The following is a 12,926-nucleotide window of genomic DNA, read 5'->3' as shown; positions in this document are numbered from 1 at the left end:
TTGGCATTGACCACTGCTGCCACCGTCTCCCATGCCAGGTTAGTGATGTCGCTTCCCATCTGCGGCTAGAGAGGGGGTACAGAACATCACGGTGAGCCTTCACTGCATCCAAAAGGCGCTTGAGGGATGCATCGTAGAACCTGGGGGTCTGCAGTCTTCTTTGCAGCAGTCATGGGCTGGAAGCACTGAGAGGGGCTTGAAGCACTGAGAGGTGTCTGCGCGGCTGGACTTTATAGCGTCTGGCGTGATGAAGCAGCGAAATGGCGTGGCGGACGAATGAAACCTGCCCGTCATGGAAACAGCGTGTTTCCCAGGAATGCATAGTTAATGCGGCGGGTTTGGGATGATATGGTGGGAACAGCTGCCACTGCAGCTGGTGGGTAAAATGTCATTTTCCCACCCGTTACCGCACTTAGTGTAAGTCTGGGATGATTCTACCCATTGCCCATTAGTGAAATATTGTAGCAGAATTCAAAAGGACTTTGCCAGCCAGCACCCCAAAATGGACACTTGGAAGTATTGACAGCACCCCTTTAGGTCCCTCATTTCTTACTCTGACTAACTGTCCCCACCACACCCAGAAGCCAGGCCCTTCCTTCTGCCACTCTTCCAGGCCCTGGACCCCACCCTCTGTCCTCCCTTGGCTCCCTCGTCCACTCCATGCCCCAGGCCTCACTCCATAAATCCCCCTCTCAACTGACTCACCCTTGCCGATCCCAAGCCTCCATCCAAGTTGTCATTCCTCTGCTTCCCTCTCTTGTGCCACAGAGTTCAACCAGGAAAAGCAGGTTGCACGCCACCTTTAAACAAACATGAACCGGGGCGACAACATTCTTATGTGCTGCCGACATGAACTTAAAGGTAGGATGGAATCAGTAAAAAAGTTCTAAGTAGTATTCATGGCATACAAATGTACTACAAATGGGAACCTGCCGCCAGGAAATCAAAATTTCGGCTCCCACCTAATTCATTTCTGCACATCACATTTCTTGCTCTTGCGGGCTCCATAAAATCCACCCAACTCAACCTCCCAAGTGTCACTCCAGAAATCTGTCATCACCACTGCCAGGATTCTGCAGGACTGAGAGGTGATGAACAGAGAGGTCTGTAAGTTTCAGCAGCATCAGCACCATAACTGCAAGGACTGAGGTTGTTCAGGCAAGATCAAGGCTCCCCACATATCCAGTACCACAAAATAGCTATACCTTCAACCAAATGCTCTGTATGTTGGATGATGGCAGCTTGCCATTCCAGCCTCTCTCAGCAGCATCTGTATGGAAGGCACTGGGTGCAAGAAACATCTGTCCCCATTTTTGGTGAAAAACCTGACCAACAAATTAGTTGGTGACCACTCCAAATATGGTATCATCATGCTGGAAAGTCATGGTCTACATTTCTGATGGCTGTATGGTGGGGACTGCATAACTTAGGTCCAGGCCTCCTCTAGGTGCATGCCCAAAACTTCAAGAAAAACTGTGGTCACCAAGGAAAGAGGTGAAGATTGCAGTAATCAATTCAATAGCATTGGTCTCAGGAGCATCACTGCACATCTATAATCAAACTTCTCAGGCTAGTGGAAAGTACAGTAATAAAAATGAAATTACAGAAGTCTATTGAAGAGTTATACTTCAGGTATCACAGGTATGGCTGCGGCAGCCTGACCTAGAACCTGAAGGCAGATTAAATGTAAACAGTGTGATCAGATAATTGAATATTACCGCTTACATGGTGTGAAAATTATGTTCTACTTAGAATTCTTATTTCTGTATATACTTAAGACCAAACATCAAGAAGCCACACTGGTTATATAGTTAAAATCAATTTCTTATTTGAGAATTATGTAAAGCAGTTTTGCTCAGGCATACATTAAAAATAGAAAACTGATCTCATCATTCTGCAGTGTGTTTGTGCTCATAAATGCTTTAATGGAACATGTAGAATTGCCCAATGACATTCTGGGCACAACGCCCACTCCTTTGCAGCCTCTGCCCTTCTCAAATGCTCCGAAGTTGTTTATAGCTAGCGTGATGACGATATGCAGAGTTTAGATAGAACTTAGCACTGTCACGTTCTAATGTGACAATCGGAGGCAGCAGTTTTATTAAAATTATATCATGTACATGGATTTTTTTCTTAATTCATGTTTATATTTACTTACTTGTAAAGCTGCAAACATCATCATTTCCTCCTCTGTGCATTCAATTTCTTCCAGAAGAATACACCATTTAGCTTGTTCAAAAAGCTGGTTGATCCTCACTGCATCATACTGAAATTTTGAAGTAAAACAAACATTTAGAATTGCCACAACTTTGTGCAAGCAAGTGTTCTTCTGTGGCAGTACAAGGAATAAAATATAATACAAAATGCTATTGCAGATTTTAAAAAAATTTCTTGGTACATTTTAAAAGATAGATACTTAGTTACTGGTTTAACTGCACTTCCAACCATGAATTATGAAAGTCATCACATTACAATGTGCTACGCCACCACAAAAGTATCAATTTTAATTACATCAAATGTTGTCCCATAATTTCTAAGATTTATACTTTAGATAAACCAGTGTTGTGCTAAAAGAAAGGAGCTGAGAAAAACTGAACAAAAATACTTTAGTGAAAGCAGATCCCTGGAGCCTACTACACTATCCTGAACATGGTAGCTGCTGTCCACTATTATCACCATTAAGTATTTTATGAAGCAATTAGATACAAGTTTTGTAGCTAAAGTGTAGGACAGTATAAAGTATAACTTGAATATTCTTACAGAATTGGATACAAAAGTGATCAAACATGCAATACTGCCAGACAACTTTTAGCATTTTTAAAATTATGCATATCCTTAATATTATTCTGTTTACTGGTGCAAAATAAGTTGACACAAGCTAGTTTTAATGAGCTTTTCAATGCACAGAAAAAATACACCACGCTACATCACTGCCCTGTAAAATATTTATGAAACATCTTCTGAAGTACAAAACCTGCATGAAGGAAAAAATGTCTTTCAAAGTGGTATGCATTTCTGTAAACTCATACCTTTGGGTTTAAATCAAAGAAACTGTAATATTTGAATCGGAGCATTAAAACTTCATTGTCTTTTACGTCTTGCTCCATCAGAGACCTTGATGAATCTAGCCAACTAAAAGAAAACATACAAAAGTTGAACTAAAATGTAAACAATTGTAACTTTACTTAAAAAAGGACTAAGAGAAAGGGGAAAGAAAACATGAGAGCTTACCCTTTGTTAGTTTTTGCCTTGTCAAGTAGAGACTGGGGTTTGAATAGCTGTGCCAAAATATCTGGGGAGGTGATTGGCTGGCTCACTGCAAGAACACTAGGATTGCCTTCTGACAGAGGACTGTCACCAAACCAAGCGGAGGTTGGGGAAAGTGGACTACCATCTCTTGAGTCATATGTTGGTGTCATTGTTTTGCTATACAATCCTGGGCTTGAATAAATACTTCCTGAAGAGGAGGAGGAGGAGAGATTAAAATAAATATAATTGTATTTTGTTAATTGCCAGTTAGAGTACAGAGCATTCAGCAAGATACATTAACTGCAGAACCAATAATTCTAATAATTATGCAAATCTGTGCAACAAAAGCAAAACAAAGTACCTACTGTTGTGCATAGCACAACAATAATATTTAGTCATAAAGTCTGTGATAAATTGAAAGCTTACCTTTTGATGGGCCAATATAAAGAACATCAGAGCCTACAGAAGAGGAAAACAGGAAATGAGAAGGGCAGGAAGAGCACAGAACAGGCAGGGCATAGCACGGAGTGAATAGGCAGAGCACAGAGTGAGCAGGCAGGGCAAAACAACATGCAAGAGCATAGCCAGTGATAAGAACAATTATGTACAGTAAATTAATTTCTGTACTGCAGATTCACCATGTCTCCTTTAGAGAGCTTGCTTCATTGTTAGCACTAGTGAAATCCTTCAGGTGTCAAAGCCATACTAAAAGCATTTGCTGGAGGAAGCGTACACTGAAAGCTCATACAGTCAACAAAAAAAACCCACCAAGTTTAAAAAATGACTATGGCTAATTTGGATACATTTCAGATAAATTGGATCTTCATCAAAAATAGTGGAAGCACCAAGTAAGTGAACAAATTAACCAGAAAAAATACCAATCCAATACAGCAAAATAATTGTTCTTTGGCTTTTGATATCATTGCATAGGCTTATTGTAGTGCTGGACTAAATACGTACATTTGAATGTCATTTAGCAAAACATTTCATTAGAATCACAAGAATCCCAGGGATGAGGAACTTAATTTACATAGATTTGAGAAATTGGGGCTGTTTTCCTTAGAGAAGAGAAGGTTGAGAGGAGATCTGAAAGAGGTATTCAAAATCATGAGGAGTCTGAACAGGGTAGACAGAGGAAAACTGTTCTGATTGGTGAAAGGATCGAGACCAATAGGGCACAGACTTAAGGTAAATGACAAAAGAAGCAATGGCGACATGAGGTAAAACCTTTTCACAGTGGGTGGTTAGAATCTGGAATACACTGCCTGATAGTGTGGTGAAGGTAGGTTCAATCGAGGCATTCAAGAGAGAATTGGATTGTTACCTGAAAAGGAAGAATGTTCAGGGCTATGGAGAGAAAGTGGGGCAGTGGCACAAGAAAAATTGCTATGTGGACACCTGGTGCAAACATGGGCCGAGTGGCCTCCTCCTGTGCTATGAAAGCATCTGAAGACTGCATCAGACATGGTAAATTAGTTTTATAATATGACTAATTTTTTCATTAGAAGTTTCATCTCTCCCCCTCAAGAAAATATATTTCAGCAGAAGTTGGTCTGACAAGACGAGCAGAAAATTAAGAACAGCTTCTAGTATCCTCTATTTAATTACAATATTTTGCCCAGAAAATCTAAAGAGAAAAGTGTCCTTTGAAGACAATTTGGGCCTTCATGTCAATGTTATTCCAAAACCTCTTTTTCTTGCATTATAAAAGCTTTCTGTTTTGCTGTCCTCCCAACCAGAGTGGTCTCACTAGATTACTGATGGCCTTCTCTGCCTCCACCAACCGCCCCCTCCCCCACAACAACTCCAGCCATAATGCCAAGCTTTAGAATATTTTCTATAAAAGTTTTTTCTCAAAAAAATTGTTCGCGTCATTTGTTGGAAGTTAAAGCACAAACATTGCCAACCTGATCAAAGATTCTATACAACAAAATTAGGAACAGATTTTTAATGAAGTCAATTCCTAGGGAATTGGGCCCTGCCTAACCCAGGGGCATCAGTCTTCACGGATTATGATATTTGACTTATTGGTCAACCTCAGTTTATTAGTCAGGCCTCTATTATGCATATGATCAACTTGTTCCCAGGAAATGCAATGCCTCTGTGATTCCAGTGTTCCTACTAGGTTTCCACTGGTCAATCTGAATTTTTGATAGAGGTTCACCATTGTAGTGGCGGAGGGTAAAGAATAGAACCAGTGCTGAAGAAAGGTCACAGATATAAAACATCAACTCTTTCCACAGATGCCATCAGACCCGTTGAGTGTTTCTAGCATTTTATTTCAGATTTCCAACATCTGCAATACTTTACTTTTGTGCTGATACACCTGCTGCTATGCTGTCTCCACTAGACAAATGCTGTTTGGGGACCCTGAGTAAAGCAAGAGTTCCTGTGATTGCCTTCATTGCAAGTTGGCTGATTAGCTTTTGAGATTCTTAGCCTTTTAGTGGGGGACTTGTGGCACAGTGGATGCGTTTTATTATCATAGAAGAATGTAATTTTCAGGTTAAAATCTAGTTTCTCCAAACAAGGAGTTCATGCCATTATCTCTAGTCTGACAAGCAGAACTTCGCACATTTGTTTAAATGGATACAGAGTTCTGATCACAAATAATGCCAGAATTCTGGTTAAAATTTCCAATATTGGATAGAAACAATGGTGTTTTCTGCTCTTTACTGGCAAGTGTGAAGGTAGAGTTTGTCCAGATAAATGTCCCAGAATTTGCAATATCAGTATATGAGCACTTCTGTTATTCCTCTATTCTATTAGGAGATACTAATTCTTTCAAAATTCATATGAACTCGTTGGACAGGATTTTCCGCACCTGCCTGCCACGATCTTCCAGTCCCCCCGCCGCAAGTTAATGGACTTCTGGCTGGGGTGCCGCCTTGCCTGGGATGGGCCCCGCCCACGACAGGGCTGGAAAATCCCAGCTCTTGTGTAAAAATTCTGATATCACAATCAGAAGGTGCTAAGCATCAAAGGTTAAAACAATAGTCCTACAATAACAGCAATTATACTAGTCTAGCACAAAGCCCAAGAAACATTACAGTGCCTCCTAAATTGGTTTAATTTCCATTGCCAAAAACTAAAAATCAAGTCACGTCAACAGAGATGGCATTATTATTGGTTTAATGGGAAGGAGCCACCTCCAGCCCTTGAACCCTTAGAAATATCTGCACTTTTTCAATTCTGGCCACAGGTGTACACCAACTTTACTCACTCCACGGGCAGAATTTTCTGCCTGTCGGGTGGGCGGGGAGCCAATCCCTGCCAGTGAAGAGGGCCACACTGCCATTTTATATGGGCGGGCCAATTAAGGCCCGCCCAGCGTGACATCCGGCAGGGAGGATTCCCCAAAAGCGAGAATGTGCTCTTTCATGCATGGGCACCGAAGAGCGCACATCTCCCTGAGGCTAAGTGCAGCCTCAGGGAGATCACTTTCACTTTGAAAAATATTAAAGATAGAAAAAAAATTCCCTAACATGTCCCCCTCATGTGACAATGTCACATGAGATGGGACATGTTCATAATTTACAGATTAACTTTATTAAAATTTTTAACACCCTGCATGAAACCTCATCCCGCCTGTGGATGAAGTTTCACGTTTTCTCTATTTGCTGCCAGGGCTCCTGGCCTGCCCGTCAACCTGAACGGGCAGGTCCTCTAATTGTTTAAGTGATCCCGTCAATTGGCCATTGACAGGTTGGCAAGCCCGCGGCTGATTTTGCTCCGGGCCCGTCTTCCTCAAAATTTAAATGGGGCAGGATGACGTCAGGGGCTCCAGCCGACGGCATCCCGCGTCAGCAAGCAGGCCCCGCACCCTGCTCACCAATGGCAAAATTCTGCCCCACCATGTGTGTTTCAGGTGCCTTTTTGACCAAGCTTTTGCTCATCTCCCCTAATATTTCCTTATGTAGCCTGGTGTCAGGTTTTGTTTGACAATGTCAAGCGCCTTGGGCTATTTTGTTGTTAAAGGCATTATATAAATACAATTTGTGTTGCACTAGAAACAAGCATCCATACTATAGCAAAAAGAGATGGCATTTACCAACTTCAAATGGAACAATTTGAATGTGGAGTTCAAACAATCTAAATGATCTAGCCTGTCAAAATGAGCAATTTGATTTATGCGCTATAGAAGTGCACCCCAAAAACAGTTACTTTATAGTTCAATTAGACAGACATCTTTGCCTTTGTTTGACTCGAACCTAAACCAGGAAGAGGTTTAAAGTGATTAGTTTTCCTGGAATCAAAGAATCTGTCAGAAGGCTAGTTGGTTATAATGACATGACACTTTTTCCACCTCATCACCTGGTAGACTTATCTATTTTAGTTTAGATCTTGGAAAGAATTTCCAGCACAAAACCTTAATTTTTGAAACCAAAAATTCCTCCAATTACATCCATCTTGCTTTACAGTCCTTCTTATTGGAAGTTTAATTTTGTAATTATATACATAATTGTTAATTTCCCTTCTGTCCACCAATTTCCCCATTTCCTCCTTCTCAACTTAATAACAGTCAGCTCAGCTGAAGGGAGACATCTTTACACAGCTGGCAAAGGGAGAATCGCATGGGCAACATGCCAAAGCTAGAAATCTCTTAAAAAGGAGAAATACCCATCACCTTGTTTCCTCCTCCCTTCAAATCTTGACTTCATCCTGTGGAATGTGGAAGTTGACTTCATTTGAAGATTGAGAAACAATCCTATAAACATTCCTACATCTGCTCACTAACAAACATGGTTCAGATTTCAAAAGATTCAAGCTTGCCCAGTTTTGTCTTTGTTTAGACAGATAATGACAGATTTGTTCACACCTTACTCCCTCTATCAGCCTTTACTCTCTCCACAATCAGCTTTTGTACAACTAAATCTCAAACTAAACATTAAACTATTAAACTTCAAACTAGTTTTACATAGAAGCTTCTGTTGGCTGCAGAAGGATCACTAATAAGCTGTTTACTACCATGTCCTGCAAAAGGTTATATTTTTAAAAAAGCTTCCTTCAAGGCATGAAAGAAAACTTGAATGCCAGAGTTAAACAGCCAACAGTTGACTGCAAAATTTAGCACATTAGATGAAATTAACACAAATAATTTAAATATCAGAATGGAACTTTAGAAAATTACATTAAGAAATAAATCATAGAACCAAACTGCTTTTACATGGCTAAAATAGGCGCAACATCCAACCAGAGAGGTAAATGTAAATCTGGAGAACATCAAAGATCACAACATAATCATGGATCAGGACCCATCCTGATTCTTATTTAACGAAACACAATATGGATTTGCTAAAGGTAAATCATGTTTAACTAACGATTTGGGTTGTTACATGAGGTAAAAAGGACTGAACAGGACAATGCTGTTGATGTGGTGTACACTGACTTCCTAAATTCCAGAAGGCATTTGATAAAGTGCCACACAATACGTTTATCAGCAAAGTTAATGCCTATGGAATATAAGAGACCGTGAGAGCATGGATATAAAGTTGGCTGAGCAACAGGAAACCTGGGGCAGAATCTTCTGGTCGGCATGCGGGGGTGGGCCTGACACACTGACATGTAAAAGGACGCACAATGACCCGGGCACACGTACCGACGTTATTGCGATATTTCATTTGGCAGGTGCATATCTGAGACGGCTGCATGCCAGCCAAAATGTAAACAGCCTATTAAGACCATTAAGAAAGTAATTGAAGTAGTTAAGAACACTGCCTGTCCAACCTTAAGTTTGGCGGGCAGGCGAAAAGCCCAAGCGGCCTTCGTGTTTTTCAGGAAACCTCATCCATGAGCAGGTGAGGTTTCCTGAAGCCTTTATAAAATCAATGAATTAATTTTCCCACCTTTACAAACATGTACCAATTCATATGACACTGGCACATGACAGGGCATGTTGAATGGATTTTAAAATTCATTCTTTAGTAATTTTCACAACCATTCATTCAATCTCTGAGGCAGCTCTGTGCCTCAGAGAGATTGCAGCACTCTTTCGCTCACATGCACGAAAGAGCACTGGCCCCAACTTTCTCTCCTCCTCCCACCCACACAGGTAGCGTGGAGTGCTACCGTCCATGCATTAACACTAACCCGCGCGGGTGGTGATCAGCTCTGTACCTGTCCCCACCCACCATAGGAAAAATCCAGGCCCTAGGGTAGTGGCAAATGGCTGTTTTTTGGAATGGAGGAAGGTGTCAGTACCAGGACCTTGGTTTTCTTGGCATAAAGGAATGATCTTGACTTGGGTACAATTCAAAATATACTGATGACTATTGCAAACATATAGTAGTGATTTTATAGATTTTGTAAAATGAAAGTCAATCTTCCTTTTTAAATGGACACAAGAAGCCTTAAAGATAACTGCCAAAAGTCACCTGACCTTTTCCACTGCAATGTGGTCAAGCTTCCAGAAAGTTCAAAGTGGATTGCAGGTTGACTACGCAGACATATGAAGATATTTGACATTCAATTTGCATTTCCACCAGGATAAACAAACTCATTGTGGCTCCCTTGGAGGTGTGAATAGCTCTTTTGTAAACCTAGGCGAATGGGAACCATTCAACTTAATGGCTGAGACATTTAAAAGGTTAATTATATATACCTCAGCTAAAAAGAGCGGATGGGGTGATGCTACCCTAGACTAACCCAGAACCCAATATGGAAACATGATTCGACAGTTTGAGATTGCAATCTTTTTAAGTTTTGGAACTGAATAAAGTTTGGCTGCGAACAGCTATTTTGTGTGCTGATCCCCAGGAAGGGCTCTGAGAAACAACTTCAGAGATGAGTCTTAGCCATGGGAGGACAAAGAGGAAGGTACCAAGAAATCAACTGCTGGTTTGAAGGAATTCAGGCAAGCCGCAAGTACTGTAACTGCAGAATTAGCAAGGACTAAGAAACCTCTCTCTCCCAAAAAAAGGATCGTTAAGTTCAGCTGCAAAGGCAAATTCCAACTCTTCAACTACAGAAGTCATCACAGCTGCTAAACTGAACCGTAAGTTTTAGCCCCTCCACTTCAGAATGAAGGAATTTAAGCAACTGGCCCGCCACAATATCTCAGAGGCTGATTTGAAATCCAGTATCTTCTTATCTTTATCTGCTCTTAATCATTGTATCTGTATTTTAAGTTAATAACTTTATCATTTTCGCCTAACTAACTTACAGGGGTAATTTTTGTATTAAATTACCCTTTTTCTTGTTTAGCACTGAAGCTTGTCTGCTGGGTTATTTTTAAATTGAACCATTCTTAAATTAAGGAGCTACATGCACACAGACAAATTCTTAGTTCACAGACCACTAAGAAAATGCCTTTTACACAGAATGAGAACAACTGGAATTACTGTGAACTGACTGAATAAGAGGACGTAGGCAGGCTGATGCCTCTCCGATTAAATTAATATTCTGCTTTTCTATTCTTTCTGCCAAAGTGGACAAACTCACATTTTCCCACATTATACTCGATATGCCATTTTTGCCTACTCACTTAACTTATCCACTGTAAACTCCTGCCACTGACCTGAAAGGCATCAGGAACAGCCGCGCGTATGCACATGCCCCATACTGTGGCCAATGGCACCTGTGCAACTGCTCCTGACACTCTTCTGGTCGGCAGGCAGCAGGACCAGTGAAGCTTGGAACTCAAGACCAAAAAAGAACTGTGCTGTATAGTTCTGAGATTCATTCTTGTGGGTCAGAAGGCTCTGGATAACAATCCAAACTTCCATGGAGACAACATGTACTGAAAAGTTTGTAGAAAAACGTACAGTGGCTTTCAATTTTATATCACAACATGTCAGATTGAACACTCCTCAATTCTTCCAAGGCATCACAATAAAAAACTCATATGTTCCTGCTTAAAATCATGCTCGTATTAAATCATTTGAATTTAATTCTCCAGGGATTGCATAAACAAAAAAGTGACAAACCGCTTTTGATTAGAATTAGATAAGATTGTAATTTCTACAAGAAGTAGTCACTGTAAAAAAATGCAGCTAAACCATTACAGATGGGATAAAACATTTGGAAATAGGAGAGCATAAGAAAATATAACCCTCTGCAAGATAAAATGTGATAGTTGACTTAACCACAGGTTTATTCATAAAACTGCTTCAATTCAAAGAGAAGCTTCAAACTATTTATCCCGGTGGTAGTGGCAACCAGATTCCAAAACTAAAAGCAGAAACTGGCCACACTGTTTCCCATGGCTGCACACAATGACACATTGTAGGAACTCAGGCAAGATCATAAGCAGATGGAGATAGGTGGGTTACAACAAGCACATACCAAGGTTCAATGTAACACAGCAAATGAATATTGACCAGACAAGCCAGAATTAGTGGGAAGCTGTTGGCCCCACCACCCCAATCTTTATTGGTAAGTTTCCACAAATGTTTCTGCTGCAACTCTACTACTGACATTTAGTAAAGAATTATATGAAATATTTCTAGGCCTGAACACACAATGGGGAAGAAAGTTCTTTTGGGGAGAGGTGTGGGGTGATCAGCTATAAATCCATTATATTTAAGAATCTTTAAATCAAATTACACAGGAATCCCCACCAACCTATAGTCGATGGGAAGCCCACAGAGATGTATCCCTCTTACCCAAGCCCAGAGGATTTACGTGCCTTCAAGAGTGCATAGAGAAACCACTGAAATCTGTAAGCATTGTTTGCAACTGCCTTTCCAAATAGGACCACCCTAACGTAAGGACATGAGCTTTCACTGTCAGCGTTAACTGGAACAATGTATGCAGAATTCTACCCATAATAACAGATTTGCTTCTTCAGGCCTAACCTAGTAAGCTAGATTTGTTGGTAAATTCTAACTGTGCTTGGACTGCAGAGCCGCCAGGTTTGGTAACAAAGTGTTAACTTGGTTCTGAGCTTTCAATTTTAGACATGTCACCTGAAGTCACCTCAATCCTAAAGAGACTGTACTTGCCTCCACCTGTACAAATGAAATAGTTACGAGACAAATGGTGGGCAGGTGTTTAAGCCTTCAACATGAGGTCAGCAGATACCTAGAACTCCCCAGGTCAGACAACAAAAGATACAATTCACAAATGGACTATCATCTTTCTGGCATTACATCTGATTGAATGATGGTTCAACAAGTTAGAGGTGTGTTACTGAGGATTCAATGATTAGCATGATTTTGTTGAAAGAATTGAACATGAATTTCAAGAATTTAACTGGAGCCTTATAAGTGAAGGCATAAAATATTTAGCAATTAGTAAGTGACAGAAAACCGATATCAGAATTCCTTCAAAGTATGCATTTTACAAAGTCTTACTGAAGGCCCATCATTGAAGCTGAATAGTTACTTTCCCTGCAGTTTAAGAAGAACTTTAGTCTAATTTAGACAAAAATGAATGTGTCATTCATTTGGAAATCAGTGAAAAAGTTAAAACACACATACTGCTCATTTTATAGAACATGAGTGATGCTGGGTTAAAATAGCTTGTATTCATTTTTCTTGCAATTCATTTAGTATACTATATATGGAAGAAAAAATAACCCACACAGAGCTTGGTCTCTAGCAATTACGTAATACCATGTGTGAGCTTTGGATACACAAAGCATTAGCAATGAGATTTGATATATTTCCTAATGCAGCCTTTGAAATAACAGTTCTCCAGTTGCCAGGGATGACCAAACCTTCCAAGAGTGAAAGCCC

The 12,926-nt window shown here is 40.4% G+C and overlaps 1 protein-coding gene across 4 annotated transcripts in view; it reads right to left on the bottom strand.

Moving 5' to 3' along the window:
• Window positions 1-12,926, bottom strand: part of fermt2 (FERM domain containing kindlin 2) — a 132,045-nt gene that overhangs the window by 48,835 nt on the left and 70,284 nt on the right. For 2 of the 4 annotated variants that reach the window (XM_041213802.1, XM_041213803.1), the window contains exons 5-8: window positions 3,676-3,708; window positions 3,232-3,457; window positions 3,030-3,132; window positions 2,159-2,266 (exon numbers count right to left, since the gene is read on the bottom strand). In XM_041213802.1, coding sequence (XP_041069736.1) covers window positions 2,159-2,266; window positions 3,030-3,132; window positions 3,232-3,457; window positions 3,676-3,708 — 470 coding nt within the window. The remainder of the gene's footprint in view (window positions 1-2,158; window positions 2,267-3,029; window positions 3,133-3,231; window positions 3,458-3,675; window positions 3,709-12,926) is intronic. The other 2 variants (XM_041213804.1, XM_041213805.1) reach the window with 1 other exon arrangement.

The sequence above is a fragment of the Carcharodon carcharias genome, chromosome 20, assembly GCF_017639515.1.
Source record: "Carcharodon carcharias isolate sCarCar2 chromosome 20, sCarCar2.pri, whole genome shotgun sequence".
In the NCBI taxonomy this organism is placed as follows: domain Eukaryota; kingdom Metazoa; phylum Chordata; class Chondrichthyes; order Lamniformes; family Lamnidae; genus Carcharodon; species Carcharodon carcharias.
Note: the sequence above shows the minus strand (reverse complement) of the source record. Positions and strands in the feature narration are given on the sequence as shown.